Source organism: Haliotis rufescens, unplaced genomic scaffold, assembly GCF_023055435.1.
Source record: "Haliotis rufescens isolate VD_foot unplaced genomic scaffold, xgHalRufe1.0.p SCAF_46, whole genome shotgun sequence".
Classification (NCBI taxonomy): Eukaryota; Metazoa; Mollusca; class Gastropoda; order Lepetellida; family Haliotidae; genus Haliotis; species Haliotis rufescens.
In genome coordinates, this window is record NW_025964179.1 from 1,885,287 (window position 1) to 1,902,649 (window position 17,363).

Here is a 17,363-nt window from a genome sequence, read left to right on the forward strand (position 1 = left end):
TAAATTCGTTGTAAATAAAAAATGTACGCTAACACGTTGTTAACATCCAGATTAAGGGCCAAGGAAGCGAAAACTTGACGATTTTCGGCAAATATATGATTTCATAATATCCACGTACCTATTTCTATTTTATTTTCATTGTTTACGTTATTGGAAAATCATTTTAAAAAGAATTATAAATAGTCTCTGTCATCACCCATTTCCCGATAACAGCGACTGTCCTCTCAGTAAAATGAAGAAATACCCCCGTTTACGAGGTTTCGTATGAATAACACGTTCGTCGAAGAATGGCATATGACACATCGCTGGAAAGCTTATTCCTTCATCTACACGCTCGTAACATCGACTGGTTTTTTTCCGTAGTTATAACAAGCGATTTCATTGGATTAAAATTGGTTTCTAATGACGCTTTCTTGCTGAAATCTGCTACAAGTTTCGTGATTGGTCAATTTTGAGCACGTGACCTAAGGCAGCCAATCAAATTACACCTGTGATACCAAGCTCGTGTTCGATAAATTACAGAAGTTTGCGAAAGAATTTTGTTAAATCGTGTTATTCTGAACGTTTTGAGCAGGAAATCACGATATATATTAAAAATATGGAACTTCGTGAATGTATGGTGCTAGGTTACGAGCTGTGACAAAGATTTTTCATGCATATATTTTTGCATTAAACATCGTGTCCGAGCCGAGAAATCAAGGCGACGAAAGCCGAGATGTCATTTGACTTACATTACTCGCGATCGCACGAAAAGATGAAAATAATAACTTAGATGTAAGTTTGATTACTTTTAGATATATTTTTGTTGATTTTATATATTACTTTGTATAATATATTTAAAGATTTGTTTAAAACGTCTTTATTTTCCTCTTTGACGTGTTCGATGTGGACCGGTTGTCGAAATGTGTGTCCGAGAATTTTATTTTCAATAACATCGCGGGAAATAGTGAATAATTTTTTAATTTAACGATAAAAAATGTTAAATTGAAATGGAATATGTATTTCAGACATTGTGAAATGTGATAGATTTAATAAATGAATGATATTACAGGTAGGTCCATAAAAATATAGTACTATTTTGACGTGACTACGGCTTGGCCGGATAACCGGCCTGCGGTGTCTGGGGACTCGATGCTTCTTGGCCGGATAACCGGCCTACGGTGTTGAAAGAGTTAAACTATTCCAGTCATACTGGGTGTCAGCTTGCCAAGGGAGGTAAGCCTTAAACTGTCTCCCAGTCATACTGGCTTGCCAAGGGAGGTAAGCCTGAAGCAGACTTGTACCACTTTCTTAAAGCACAGCCATCATGGCCATGGTGCTGACAACCCAAGGATTCTGAGTTTGGCAAATTTGGGACTTGAGTCTGCTGTAAGGGAGACAATCCAGCACAGCTTGGGCAAGTCTTGTTCTACAAACTATCATTTTGAAAATCCTGCCTCTTACAAATGTCAGTTCCTTAAATGTTCACATGACAAACGTTACATACACTGATGACACAAGTAAGGACATAATCGCAACAAAAAACATTGCTGAAAAGGTACTGATAGCAGAACGATATTACGCAGGAGACAACATCAATGAAAAACAAACAACAGGTACACAAATGCTACAAATAATTTCTGAGTGTTAAGTTATTTCTTGTAAACAAATACTTTGAAAAATTACAACAAAATAACAACTTCCTACACAAATCAAAATGCAATATATAAGCACTATATAAGCAAATATTCAAATAAGCCAATTCTGACAAATGCAAGAAACGCTTGATACAGTTGACATCCTGTGTGTGTGAGGCTACTACCCTCTCACAAAGTTAACTGGAAGTTACCAACACACAAAGAACACATCAAGAGAAAGCTTAAACTGTCAAAGTAGCATGAAAAATGTTTATCTCTAACATACACTACCAAAAAAAGTTAAAGAACACCCAATTTTCTCATATGACTATTGTTCATATGTCATGACATGGATTAACTGTAGTCCAATGAAAAAGTCGGGTGTCCTTTAACTTCTTTTGAGCACAACATAATCTACAAATGAAAGTAGCACTGTATTATTTCCTTATTCAAGCTGTGCGGATCACCTCCTGACAGGCTAAATTGATGAAGAGAGTCAAGGATGAAGCCTCCATGAACAGTAGTTTAGTCTTATCATTGCATGTCAGCTTCATGGGAGGCCTCTTTGAACTGTTCTAGTTTACTGATCCTGTCAGCCATTTCCAAAACTAAATACAGTAAACTTCGTTTATAATGAACACGCTTATAACAAACTGACGGATATAATGAACTGCTTTTTAGTCCCGTCCATTTGCTGTATATATTCTTATAATGAACTGCGGATATAACAAACTAAAATGAGTGGTCCCTTTGAGTTCGTTATAACCGTAGTTTACTGTATGATTATGTATAATACATTTGGATGTCTTGAATTGATTGGTAAACTAGTATTTGAGAAGGCGCAGGCATGACTCAAAACACAGTAAGTCGGAATCAAGTACCAGAAAGTTACTCAATAACATGACAACATGATCGTGTTCTATATTCTGTAGGGTGTGTCTCAAGTAGGCAAGTTCTCATCATTGTTACAAACAGGCAAAATAAGCCAGGCATAAACGTAGAACTAGTTATCTAGCCCTCAAAATGTTAAGGGAATAGAAAAATGATGAGAAAATCTTTTACAGAAAGTCTATATATGATGAACGAATGAATATTGTGACATACTTTGATACTTGCAAAGCCGCACAATTACAGCTATTTTATGCTGCAGTCAGAAAAATTACAGCAATTTCTAATTGACGACAGCTTTCGTCATCATGCATGGAGGTAAGCATTATACATGGACTATTAATAATATCATTACTATTACATCTACTTTTGCTGCAGTCAGCAACTGTGAGGAGAGTCTAGGTACTGGAAATCTCATTATTAATCTACAAACAAATGAAATACAAAACAGAAACATTTATTTCATATGAAGCAGTCAAACATAACAACTAAAAAACTAGAATGAAAACGATAAATCTCTTTAAGGTTTCCGGTAAATAGTGTTCTTGTTGCCGTCACCATAATTTCCCTCCCATGTGCCCAAGAACTATAACAAAACTGATTTAAATCAAAACAGATTTTTTGTTGAACAAGTGCAATTGTTTACGATTCAAAAGAAGTTACAGAACACCCGCTTCTTTCATATTACTATAATTAATCTTGTCATGGCATTGGGTGTTCCTTAAGATCTTTTTAGTAGTATATAGCCATTACTGCAATCAACCGATGCTTGATCGTCATACACTGGCAGGCAACACGATTTCCTTTGAAAGCCATCATAACTCCTACAAGTACCAATATTCTCAGCAGATAAACAAATCTTGTGAAGCTCTTGAAACCCTCCAGGCAGCATGTGTACCAATGTTAAACACACCTCGTATGTGATGCATGATATTAATGAAGTCTTTGAAAGGCATTTAGAAGTGATACGCAAAAGGAAGAGAATTCATGGACGTCAACTTCTTTATTATGAGGAACACAACGTTTCGGAGTATATGCTTACTCCTTAGTCATTCACCGGATGAAGGAGTAAGCATATACCGTATTCGACGTAATAAGCGCCCCGCTCTAATAAGCGCCCATGGCGATAACTGCTAACATATTAGCTAGTGAACAATCCCAATTAGCACCCCTTCCGATTGATCAATGTACACAAGACTTTTATATTCGCGTATAATATGCAATCGTGTGTTATATGCACCCTTAATTATGGGCAATTAAATTCTGGAAAAATATATCTGTCGTACATAAACAATTCAGGCTGTCAGCATAAACCACGAAATTTATCTTTCAACTCTGTTTTTTCCACCAAAATAATATTCTAATAAGAGCCCCTATTTGTAATTTTGAGAGCGCCCGGGCGCTTATTACGTCGAATACGTACTCCAAAATTTTGTGTTCCTCATGTAGCAGGGGGCGTGGAGTCATCCCACAGATGACATCCTTACCATGTGAGCTTGCTGACGGGGTTAACCTCTTTGGTCATGTGGACAAGGCCCCACGTTGGGCGCCAATGTAGCGGCCATAAAATTTCCGAGTCCCGTGATGGGATTCGAACCACGGTCCTTCTGATCCGAGGTTGGGCGCCTTGTCCACATGACCAAAGAGGTTAACCCCGTCAGCAAGCTCACAAGGTAAGGATGTCATCTGTGGGATGACTCCATGCCCCCTGCTACATACATAATAAAGGAGTTGACATCCATGAAATCTCTTCCTTATGATATTAATGAAGTTACATCTACAAACAATACAAATGATACTACTAGTGGTACTAGATACACATTCAGTATGAAAGATGTCTACCATGCAGTTACAACTTGTACAATACAACATACGACATGAGAGAAAACACAGGCGAGAAGACCAGCCATACCTCTCCTTCTCGTCCTCCTCCTCGTCCTCAGACACAACCTTCACTGGCAGCGGCGGCAACGCAACCACTTCGTTGTCTGAAAATGTAAATAACAGGTACTTGCATAAACTATTAAAGTACACATACTGTTTTGTGGTGGAGTATATTATAAGTATATTTCTGCTGATTATTAGTGGCAGCTAATTGAGTTGCTCGTAAAATAGAGTGACCTCCCTTAGTTGTTTACAGTCAAAGCTCCATCCCAGTGCTTGACACCTTTGTCACCCTCCCATAATAGACAGCTCAATGTGAGGAGCTTGTTTACAGTAGTCAATTCACTTCTGGCACTGACCACCTCATTAGAGCTGCTTCATGAGGTGACAGTTTCTAGAAGGCTGGTTGCATCTTCATAAGATGGTAATTCGAGGCCTTCTACAATCTGACGTGCGACTTATCCACTTGCACAATGCGGACAGGATACCTATCTGAAATCACTGACTATTCTGCCTGCTTCCAACACTGTTTAAGGGATTCAAAATGGAGCATATGCCTGATTCAAGACATTCGACTGTGACAAAGTTTGGCCTGACTTGTGTAAAAGGGCCTGTTACCTTCTGCTGCTGCTGCCACATGTTATTACTCTGTATTGCCTTTTATGATCATTACCTAATCCTGTGTGTTTCAATCAAAATCAAATCAAAGACTCTCCTCCCAGTTGACAATCAGATCTAAGTCACTCCTTCCAGCTGACAATCAGATCTAAGTCACTCCTTCCAGCTGACAATCAGATCTAAGCCACTCCTCCCAGCTGACAATCGGATCTAAGCCACTCCTCCCAGCTGACAATCAGATCTAAGTCACTCCTCCCAGCTGACAATCAGACAGTCACTCCTCCCAGCTGACAATCAGATCTAAGCCACTCCTCCCAGCTGACAATCAGACAGTCACTCCTCCCAGCTGACAATCAGATCTAAGTCACTCCTCCCAGCTGACAATCAGATCTAAGTCACTCCTCCCAGCTGACAATCAGACAGTCACTCCTCCCAGCTGACAATCAGATCTAAGCCACTCCTCCCAGCTGACAATCAGATCTAAGTCACTCCTCCCAGCTGACAATCAGATCTAAGACACTCCTCCCAGCTGACAATCAGACAGTCACTCCTCCCAGCTGACAATCAGATCTAAGCCACTCCTCCAAGCTGACAATCAAATCAAAGACTCTCCTTCCAGCTGACAATCAGATCTAAGCCACTCTTCCCACCTTACAATCAAATCAAAGACTCTCCTCCAAGCTGACAATCAGACAGTCACTCCTCCCAGCTGACAATCAGATCTAAGCCACTCCTCCCAGCTGACAATCAGATCTAAGTCACTCCTCCCAGCTGACAATCAGATCTAAGTCACTCCTCCCAGCTGACAATCAGACAGTCACTCCTCCAAGCTGACAATCAGATCTAAGCCACTCCTCCCAGCTGACAATCAGATCTAAGCCACTCCTCCCAGCTGACAATCAGATCTAAGCCACTCCTCCCAGCTGACAATCAGATCTAAGCCACTCCTCCCAGCTGACAATCACATCTAAGCCACTCCTCCCAGCTTACAATCACATCTAAGCCACTCCTCCCAGTTGACAATCACATCTAAGCCACTCCTCCCAGCTGACAATCAGATCTAAGCCACTCCTCCCAGCTGACAATCCGATCTAAGACACTCCTCCCAGCTGACAATCACATCTAAGCCACTCCTCCCAGCTGACAATCAGATCTAAGCCACTCTTCCCAGCTGACAATCACATCTAAGCCACTCCTCCCAGCTGACAATCAGATCTAAGCCGCTCCTCCCAGCTGACAATCCGATCTAAGCCACTCCTCCCAGCTGACAATCAGATCTAAGCCACTCCTCCCAGCTGACAATCACATCTAAGACACTCCTAATCTCCTCCCACCTTTCTTCAAGTCTTCTTCCATCCTTGCCTTGAAGATGTTGCACTTCATCTGGTCGGGGGGGATGGTGGCTGTGCTGCTTCCTGCAAACTTGACCTGGTTGTTCTTAAATGTGTTCACATCTGGCTTCGGTTTGTGCACCACCGGCGCCGTATCGTCCAACACCTTCATCCGTGCCATCGCGAACTCAGATGCCTCTGTAACAGATTCACATCAACATGAGCTTGGCATCCATGTTTGTACAGATGGACCTTGCCAGGATTCCCAGAAAATATATTCTCAGATGTACAGCATAATCTTATCTGTGGCAGATCTTACAATGAAATCCTCAACATAACATTGATGGGGAAGTCCAGCATGTCTATGAATCAGAATGACATTGGATATTGACATCAAACTGACCCGAAGATCTTAATTATAGCATGACTCCCAAAGTAATGTTCTCTGTGAAGTTGGTAATTGTGTTTGTTGTTGACACACTGGAAAGGGAGGTTTTCCTGCCTCGTGCATGTGCATTAGGTGCAGGTGATGAGATACTATTACTTGCACAACATATTATGGATGGTTGACTGTGAAGAGTACTTCTGTTGAATCTCTGAAGACTTTTATAGTGTGATGAAGGCCAAAATACAGGACTGATGAATAGAGGTAGGGTATTTGCAATAATTACAAAAACTAGTGGGAAAGTCAGGCTTGTCTGCAAATCAAGACCACATACTATATTAACATTAAACTGACCTTAAGCCTGGGTCTTGCCTGAGGACATTGCTAGTGTTAATATTCCCAAATTGAACAAACCTTGTATGGAAACATTATTGCCCGCTGAAGAACTGGTTGATGGTCGTGGAGATTTAGGTTTCCTGTTGAGAGAGTTCATTGAAGTGTCTGCTGCCGTTCCTTTGATCAAGGTGTCTAATCTGTCGAGAGCTGAGGTGTTGGCCGGGCCGTCGGCAACGTCGACTGTCACAGTCGGTGCAGCAGCAGCAGCAGGAGACAGCACCGCTGTTGTTACTTTGGGTTCATCGATTGTTGTTTCCTTCTTCTCCCCCCGGATAGCTTCCCGGCTTTGTTGCGCTGCTTTCTTCCTGTCGGCTCTCTCTTGAGCCAGTTTCATCTTCTCTTCCCGTTCTGCTCGCTCGAAAGTTGCCCTGCGGGAGTAGCGGTGACTAGGTTTACGTTCGAATCGGACGCTGCGGCGAGCTCGACTCACAGTGGCTGTCTGGTACTCCGTTCGACCACTGAAAGGAAAAGTGACCTTGAAACACTGATGGAGAACTCTTGACACACATACAAACTATCCCCATAGATTTCGGTCAGCCGAACCATCACATCCAAACGTGGCAGAGATACTCTCTTCCTTCAGCCTGGCAGTGCAAACACAGAATAGACATGTAAAACAAATTTAACTCTTATTAATGAATAAAGTTAAACACCTCTTGTCCAACAACCTTGACCTTCAACACACCCTCGATTGGTTTATCGGAATTATGTTGTAGGTCCTTATTCCAGTCACAGTTGTTCATTCAATATCACCAGAACTAAAGCTTCTATAACGCCTCATAAGCAAGGAGCTGCCCATTGTTTAAGAGTCAATGAAAGTCACCTGACACATCACAAGTTAACCTCGGGTCAATCTAACAGCTATCTATCAATTTTCAAATTCTTTTACAATGGCAGATTGAAACATGTTGGCAAGATGAATTTGTTGTTGCAGAATGACTCGGGTACATGTTGTCTTATCAGTCTCGCGTCAGGTTTTATTTGATGATCGTGACAATATGAGTCTCCTGACTTCATCCAAACACAAAACAAGTCTCACCTGTATCTGAACCTTGACCCGAGTCTGAAGAAATTCTGTCTAGCGTTGCCCTCCTTGACAGGGCCCTTCAGTCGGAAGAAAGCGTGGTGTTCTACTGCACACTTCCACAGGTGCTTGCATGCCTTGTCGCTCGCCAGCCGGAACACGAACACATGGTCCTGACTTGCACCCTGCAACAGTCCATGATCGTTATACAGCCATCAAAGAGGTCCATCCCAACCTGGCCTTCCCTGACACTGAGTCTAGTCATTAAAGAGGGACATGACACCAACAGATCCATCTCAACCTGGCCTTCCCTGACAATGAGTCTAGTCATTAAAGAGGGACATGACATCCACAGATCCATCTCAACCTGGCCTTCCCTGACACTGAGTCTAGTCATTAAAGAGGGACATGACATCCACAGATCCATCTCAACCTGGCCTTCCCTGACACTGAGTCTAGTCATTAAAGAGGGACATGACATCCACAGATCCATCTCAACCTGGCCTTCCCTGACACTGAGTCTAGTCATTAAAGAGGGACATGACATCCACAGATCCATCTCAACCTGGCCTTCCCTGACACTGAGTCTAGTCATTAAAGAGGGACATGACATCCACAGATCCATCTCAACCTGGCCTTCCCTGACACTGAGTCTAGTCATTAAAGAGGGACATGACACCCACAGATCCATCCCAACCTGGCCTTCCCTGACACTGAGTCTAGTCATTAAAGAGGGACATGACATTCACAGATCCATCTCAACCTGGCCTTCCCTGACACTGAGTCTAGTCATTAAAGAGGGACATGACATCCACAGATCCATCTCAACCTGGCCTTCCCTGACACTGAGTCTAGTCATTAAAGAGGGACACCACATCCACAGATCCATCTCAACCTGGCCTTCCCTGACACTGAGTCTAGTCATTAAAGAGGGACATGACATCCAGATCCATTCAAGACTATCCTATACCCTGATCTCATGACTTTGTTAATGACAAATATGACTCCCTCACTCACAGTTTCATCGTCTTCCACAGCCACCAGTGTCAGCTTCTTCCCCTTGAAGTCCAGCTTGGTCATCTTCGGCCTGGAGGAGAGGACGTTAGATGAAGCAAACTCACTGCAGTATTCCGACAATATCCAAGCAGTATCCCCACAATAACCCAACAGTATTCCCACAATATCCCAGCAGTATTGTCACAATATCCCAGCAGTATTGTCACAATAACTAAGCAGTATTCCCAAAATATCCAATCAGTATTCCCACAATATCCCAGCAGTATTCCAACAATATCCTAGCAGCATTGTCACAATAACCAAGCAGTATTATTGTCACTATATCCCAGCAGTATCCCCACAATAACCCAGCAGTACTGTCACAATATCCCAGCAGTATTATTGTAACAATAACCCAGCAGTATTCCCATAATATCCCAGCAGTATTGTCACAATATCCCAGCAGTATTATTGTCACAAAAACCCAGCAGTATTCCCGCAATATCCAAGCAGTATCCCCACAATAACCCAGCAGTATTCCAACAATATCCTAGCAGCATTGTCACAATAACCAAGCAGTATTATTGTCACAATATCCAAGCAGTATCCCCACAATAACCCAGCAGTATTCCAACAATATCCCAGCAGCATTGTCACAATAACCAAGCAGTATTATTGTCACAAAAACCCAGCAGTATTCCCGCAATATCCAAGCAGTATCCCCACAATAACACAGCAGTATTCCAACAATATCCTAGCAGCATTGTCACAATAACCAAGCAGTCATTATTGTCACAATATCCCAGCAGTATCCCCACAATAACCCAGCAGTACTGTCACAATATCCCAGCAGTATTATTGTCACAATAACCCAGCAGTATTCCCGCAATATCCAAGCAGTATCCCCACAATAACCCAGCAGTATTATTGTCACAATATCCCAGCAGTATCCCCACAATAACCCAGCAGTATTCCAACAATATCCCAGCAGCATTGTCACAATCACCAAGCAGTATTATTGTCACAATATCCCCACAATATACCAGCAGTACTGTCACAATATCCCAGCAATATTATTGTCACAATATCCCAGCAGTATTATTGTCGCAATAACCCTGCAGTATTCCCGCAATATCCAATCAGTATTCCCACAATATCCCAGCAGTATTATTGTCACAATATCCCAGCAGTATCCCCACAATATCCCAGCAGTACTGTTACAATATCCCAGCAGTATCCCCACAATAACCAAGCAGTATTGTCACAGTATCCCCACAATAACCAAGCAGTATTGTCACAGTATCCCACCAGTATCCCCACAATAACCAAGCAGTACTGTCACAATAACTAAGCAGTATTCCCACAATATCCCAGCAGTATTATTGTCGCAATAACCCAGCAGTATTCCCGCAATATCCCAGCAGTATTGTCACAGTATCCCACCAGTATCCCCACAATAACCAAGCAGTACTGTCGCAATAACCCAGCAGTATCCCCACAATATCCCAGCAGTATTATTGTCGCAATAACCCAGCAGTATTCCCGCAATATCCCAGCAGTATTGTCACAGTATGCCACCAGTATCCCCAAAATAACCAAGCAGTACTGTCACAATAACCCAGCAGTATCCCCACAATATCCCAGCAGTATTATTGTCGCAATAACCCAGCAGTATTCCCTAAATATCCCAGTAGTATTGTCACAGTATCCCACCAGTATCCCCACAATAACCAAGCAGTACTGTCGCAATAACCCAGCAGTATCCCCACAATATCCCAGCAGTATTATTGTCGCAATAACCCAGCAGTATTCCCGCAATATCCCAGCAGTATTGTCACAGTATCCCACCAATATCCCCACAATAACCAAGCAGTACTGTCACAATATCCCAGCAGTATTCCCACAATATCCCAGCAGTATTCTCACAATATCCCAGCAGTATCCCCACAATATCCCAGCAGTACTGTCACAATATCCCAGCAGTATTCTCACAATAACCCAGCAGTATTCCCACAATATCCCAGCAGTACTGTCACAATAACCCAGCAGTATCCCCACAATATCCCAGCAGTACTGTCACAATATCCCAGCAGTACTGTCACAATAACCCAGCAGTACTGTCACAATAACCAAGTATTCCTGGAACATATCAGTAGTATTCCTGCATACAGATCCCATATAATTAGTAAAAGACGAACCGCCTCTTTACTATAGGCTACAGCTTTGTATCCTCAATGTTTGCTTCTTACCAGAAGAAGAGACCAATTTTCTGTTTGCCCTCGAACACCAGAACTCCAGTTGGAGTCAGACCCAGGCTGTACTCGTTGCCATCTCGACCCTACAAAACAAGCAAAAATCAGTAAGTTTACATACTACAGTAGCCAGATAGTCTCTGTAGACTGACACCTCTGGAATCAGATATTCCCTGCTAACCAACACGTCTTGAGCAAGATATACTACGTAAGCCAACAATACATTCTGCTTCTGTCCCACAAAGTCATTTAATTGAAACTCGAAACTTAAACTGGAACTGTTGCTGGTCCAGACTCGATGTTTGGACAGGGTCCTCTGAGAGAAATCAGTCCACTGTTCCTGTCTGCGAAACTCGGTGACAACAAACATATTACAGGGAGACGTCTGCCCCGGGGTTGAGAAGGTCGACACCCACCATGACCATGTGCATGTCCACGCCATACATCTCCAGCCACTTGGCCTTGTTCAGGTAGGCAAGCTCCGCCTGGGCCGGCGTCATCCCCCTGCAACACAACACAGGATCTTAAAGGTCTACTGACACAACACAGGAACTTACAGGTCTCCTGACACAACACAGGATCTTACAGGTCTCCTGATACAACGCACAGGGTCTTACAGGTCTCCTGACACAACACACAGGGTCTTACAGGTCTCCTGACACAACACACAGGATCTTACAGGTCTCCTGACACAACACAGGATCTTACGGGTCTCCTGACACAACACACAGGGTCTTACAGGTATACTGACACAACACACAGGATCTTACGGGTCTCCTGACACAACACACAGGGTCTTACAGGTCTGCTGACACAACACACAGGATCTTACGGGTCTCCTGATACAACACACAGGGTCTTACAGGTCTCCTGACACAACACACAGGGTCTTACAGGTCTCCTGACACAACACAGGATCTTACAGGTCTCCTGGCACAACACACAGGATCTTACAGGTCTGCTGACACACCACACAGGATCTTACGGGTCTCCTGACACAACACAGGATCTTACAGGTCTCCTGACACACCACACAGGATCTTACGGGTCTCCTGACCTAACACACAGGATCTTACAGGTCTCCTGACACAACACACAGGATCTTACAGGTCTCTTGACACAACACAGGATCTTACAGGTCTGCTGACACAACACACAGGATCTTACGGGTCTCCTGATACAACACACAGGATCTTACAGGTCTCCTGACACAACACACAGGATCTTATGGGTCTCCTGACACAACACACAGGATCTTACAGGTCTCCTGACATAACATAAAGGATCTTATGGGTCTCCTGACACAACACACAGGATCTTACGGGTCTCCTGACACAACACACAGGATCTTACAGGTCTACTGACACAACACACAGGATCTTACAGGTATACTGACACAACACACAGGATCTTACGGGTCTCCTGACACAACACACAGGATCTTACAGGTCTGCTGACACAACACACAGGATCTTACGGGTCTCCTGACACAACACACAGGATCTTACGGGTCTCCTGACACAACACACAGGATCTTACAGGTCTACTGACACTACACACAGGGTCTTACGGGTCTCCTGACACAACACACAGGATTTTACAGGTCTACTGACACAACACACAGGATCTTATGGGTCTCCTGACACAACACACAGGGTCTTACAGGTCTGCTGACACAACACACAGGATCTTATGGGTCTCCTGACACAACACAGGATCTTACAGGTCTCCTGACACAACACACAGGATCTTACAGGTCTGCTGACACAACACACAGGATCTTACAGGTCTACTGACACAACACACAGGGTCTTACAGGTCTGCTGAAAAAACACACAGGATCTTACAGGTCTGCTGACACAACAAAGAACCTTACAGGTCTTCTGACACAAGGCAGGATCTTACAGGTCTGCTGACACAACACACAGGATCTTACAGGTCTCCTGACACAACACACAGGATCTTACGGTCTCCTGATACAACGCACAGGGTCTTACAGGTCTCCTTACACAACACACAGGGTCTTACAGGTCTCCTGATACAACACACAGGATCTTACGGGTCTCCTGATACAACGCAGGAACTTACAGGTCTCCTGATACAATGCACAGGGTCTTACAGGTCTCCTGACACAACACACAGGATCTTATGGGTCTCCTGACACAACACACAGGGTCTTAAAGGTCTCCTGACACAACACACAGGGTCTTACGGGTCTGCTGACACAACACACAGGGTCTTACAGGTTTGCTGATACAACACACAGGGTCTTACAGGTCTGCTGACACAACACACAGAACCTTACAGGTCAACTGACACAACAGATGATATTACAGGTCCACTGACACAACAGATGATATTACGGTAATTCAGTTTTCCTTTCAATGCCAGCATCACACGTGAAATTGACATTCACCCAGCGGTGTAACGACTCACCCGCACTTCTTGAAATGTTCATGGATGGCTAGTTCCATGTCCTCGGACTGGTTGGGGACGAACCGGAACTCCGAGATGTACCCTGGGGTGTGGACCTCTGGGTCGTAGTCTCCCAGCTCAGCTGAAATAACAAACAGTTAAGTAGGTAATCTCCTCTGGCTGAGAAATGCACCATATGTATTGTATCACACAATGTACCAGTTTGTGTAGAGCAGCATTGTAACTTCTGCATCGGTACACCTGCCTAATGTATTGTACTCTTTGTATCGGTAAACCAGCCTAGTGTATTGTACTCTCTGTATCGGTACACCTGCCTAATGTATTGTACCCTCTGTATCGGTACACCTGCCTAATGTATTGTACCCTCTGCATCGGTACACCTGCCTAATGTATTGTACCCTCTGTATCGGTACACCTGCCTAATGTATTGTACCCACTGTATCATTACACCAGCCTTAGGTATTGTACCCTCTGTATCGGTACACCTGCCTAATGTATTGTACCCTCTGTATCGGTACACCTGCCTAGTGTATTGTACTCTGTATCGGTACACCTGCCTAATGTATTGTACTCTTTGTATCGGTACACCTGCCTAATGTATTGTACCCTCTGTATCGGTACACCTGCCTAATGTATTGTACCCTCTGTATCGGTTCCCCTGCCTAATGTATTGTACCCTCTGTATCGGTACACCTGCCTAATGTATTGTACCCTCTGTATTGGTACACCTGCCTAATGTATTGCACCTTCTGCAACAGTACACCTGCCTAGTGTATTGTACTCTCTGTATCGGTACACCTGCCTAATGTATTGCACCTTCTGCAACAGTACACCTGCCTAATGTATTGTACCCTCTGTATCGGTACACCTGCCTATTGTATTGTACTCTCTGTATCATTACACCTGCCTAATGTATTGTACCCTCTGTATCGGTACACCAGCCTTATGTATTGTACCCTCTGTATTGGTACACCAGCCATATGTATTGTACCCTCTGTATCGGTACACCTGCCTAATGTATTGTACCCTCTGTATCATTACACCAGCCTTAGGTATTGTACCCTCTGTATCGGTACACCAGCCTTATGTATTGTACCCTCTGAATCAGTACACCTGCCTGATGTATTGTACACTCTGTATTGGTACACCTGCCTAATGTATTGTACCCTCTGTATCGGTACACCTGCCTAATGTATTGTACCCTCTGTATCAGTACACCTGCCTAATGTATTGTACCCTCTGTATCGGTACACCTGCCTAATGTATTGTACCCTCTGTATCGGTACACCTGCCTAATGTATTGTACCCTCTGTGTCGGTACACCTGCCTAGTGCATTGTACCCTCTGTATCGGTACACCTGCCTAATGTATTGTACCTTCTGTATCGGTACACCTGCCTAGTGTATTGTACCCACTGTATGGGTACACCTGCCTAATGTATTGTACCCTCTGTATCGGTACACCTGCCTAATGTATTGTACCCTCTGTTTCGGTACACCTGCCTAATGTATGGCACCCACTGTATCGGTACCACTGCCTTATGTATTGTACCCACTGTATCGGTACACCTGCCTCAAGTATTGTACCCTCTGTATCTGTACACCTGCCTAATGTATTGTACCCTCTGTATCGGTACACCTGCCTAATGTATTGTACCTTCTGCAACAGTACACCTGCCTAATGTATTGTACCATCTGCAACAGTACACCTGCCTAATGTATTGTACCCTCTGTATCGGTACACCAGCCTTATGTATTGTACCCTCTGTATATTTGCAACTGCATATATTCACCTGTGACATGTACACAACACAGATAAAAATAACCCCACTATACAGAGTATTTTCCTCAGACGGGTGTTTCCTCCAGGCCGAGTGTTTCCTCCAAGCCGTGTTTCCCTGTAGATCTGTGTCCTCCTAACCGTGGTGTACATTGTCCCCACACAGAACTACCCCAATACTGCCATTCATCAACGTCACAACAAGCCTCACTCAGTGGGGAAGACAATGACTACAATGTCATACAGCTGATAAACTCCAACCCAGTCTTCCTGTCCTCCCACTCAAGGTAACACCAGTCTCATAAAACAGTCACAACACTACACCACAGCAAAACCTGCTCTCTTTGATCAAGTCTGTCTGGTAACAACTTTGGGACACATATTCTGACATGGTGCAGGCCCTTAGGTAAATCAGTAAGAGAACACCTATGCTTAACCATGGTAACAACTCGATGTCATGACATCAATCATCTCTTCCTGCTGATGGTGATTATGATGGAACCTTACCATGGTAACATGTTTAAGCACTGTCAGAAAATAAGGGATCTTGGATCTTAGATGTTCTTGAAATAGCAGTGTCAGAAATTTAGGGGTGCTGGGGACCTGAAGGTTTCTGATATAATAGTGCTAGTGGGGTTTGGAGGTTTTCTGATATAGCACTTTCACAAATTAAGGTGGGGTCATGTGGTCTGGAGGTTTTCTGATAAAGCACTTTCAGAACTTAAGGTGGGGTCATATGGTCTGGAGGTTTTCTGATAAAGCACTTTCAGAACTTAAGGTGGGGTCGTGTGGTCTGGAGGTTTTCGGATAAAGCACTTTCAGAACTTAAGGTGGGGTCGTGTGGTCTGGAGGTACATAAGGTGGGGTCGTGTGGTTTGGAGGTTTTCTGATAAAGCACTTCAGAAATTAAGGTGGGGTCATGTGGTCTGGAGGTTTTCTGATAAAGCACTTTCAGAAATTAAGGTGGGGTCATGTGGTCTGGAGGTTTTCTGATATAGCACTTTCAGAACTTAAGGTGGGGTCGTGTGGTCTCTGGAGGTTTTCTGATATAGCAGTGTTTTTAAGCATTTAAGCTGGGGTCACTCGGTCCCTGCTATGGTATTCTAATGCGGTACAGGTACATAAACAAAAGTTCTAAAACCAGATGTTGATTCTTATCCAGATGGAATATGTCAATCACACGGAGTGTTCGGTGACAGATCAATACAACAGCTGCGACACAGGCCTGATCAATACCACCAGGGCCACATGGAGTCAGCATGCTGGAACTGAGAACATGAGAACAGTAGATGAATCTACCTCACTTGATCTGACTCACTGTGCAAGCTAGCTGACTAGTGAGTGAGTGAGTTGGGTTTAGCGCCGCTTTTAACAGTATTCCAGTTATATCACGGCGTATCAGCTTAATGTGGGAGGAAAGCCCGAAGTGATGCAGGTCTCAGACGTAAACCACTTCGGTGAAACCCACGAGCACGGGTATGGTGCTGACAAACCTAGAAACATAATTGGGGCGAACCGGGATTTGAACCCACAATCATGTTTCTGGCGTGCCCAAGGGACGCAACTCTGCACAGAGAATCGCGGCGCCTTAGATGACTGGGCCACCAGTGCCCCCGCTAGCTGACTAAGTACTTTGAATTGATGAGTGAGTGAGGGAGGTTTTTTTCCCTACAGTCTCGACTAGGCAAACCTATGGGGTCTGATGACACACTGGATATTAGATATGGATATTACTGGCCATGAGGCAAGAGGAGATAA

At 43.8% G+C, this 17,363-nt stretch overlaps 1 protein-coding gene across 3 annotated transcripts in view; it reads right to left on the minus strand.

The window, feature by feature from the left end:
* The window catches only part of LOC124141590 (band 4.1-like protein 5), a 90,786-nt gene that overhangs the window by 16,623 nt on the left and 56,800 nt on the right, over positions 1 to 17,363 (minus strand). For all 3 annotated transcript variants that reach the window (XM_048383206.1, XM_048383207.1, XM_048383205.1), the window contains 8 exons: positions 13,827 to 13,947; positions 11,807 to 11,894; positions 11,388 to 11,476; positions 9,160 to 9,229; positions 8,158 to 8,327; positions 7,137 to 7,576; positions 6,341 to 6,535; positions 4,417 to 4,492 (listed from right to left, as the gene is read on the minus strand). In XM_048383206.1, the coding sequence (XP_048239163.1) occupies positions 4,417 to 4,492; positions 6,341 to 6,535; positions 7,137 to 7,576; positions 8,158 to 8,327; positions 9,160 to 9,229; positions 11,388 to 11,476; positions 11,807 to 11,894; positions 13,827 to 13,947 (1,249 nt within the window). The remainder of the gene's footprint in view (positions 1 to 4,416; positions 4,493 to 6,340; positions 6,536 to 7,136; positions 7,577 to 8,157; positions 8,328 to 9,159; positions 9,230 to 11,387; positions 11,477 to 11,806; positions 11,895 to 13,826; positions 13,948 to 17,363) is intronic.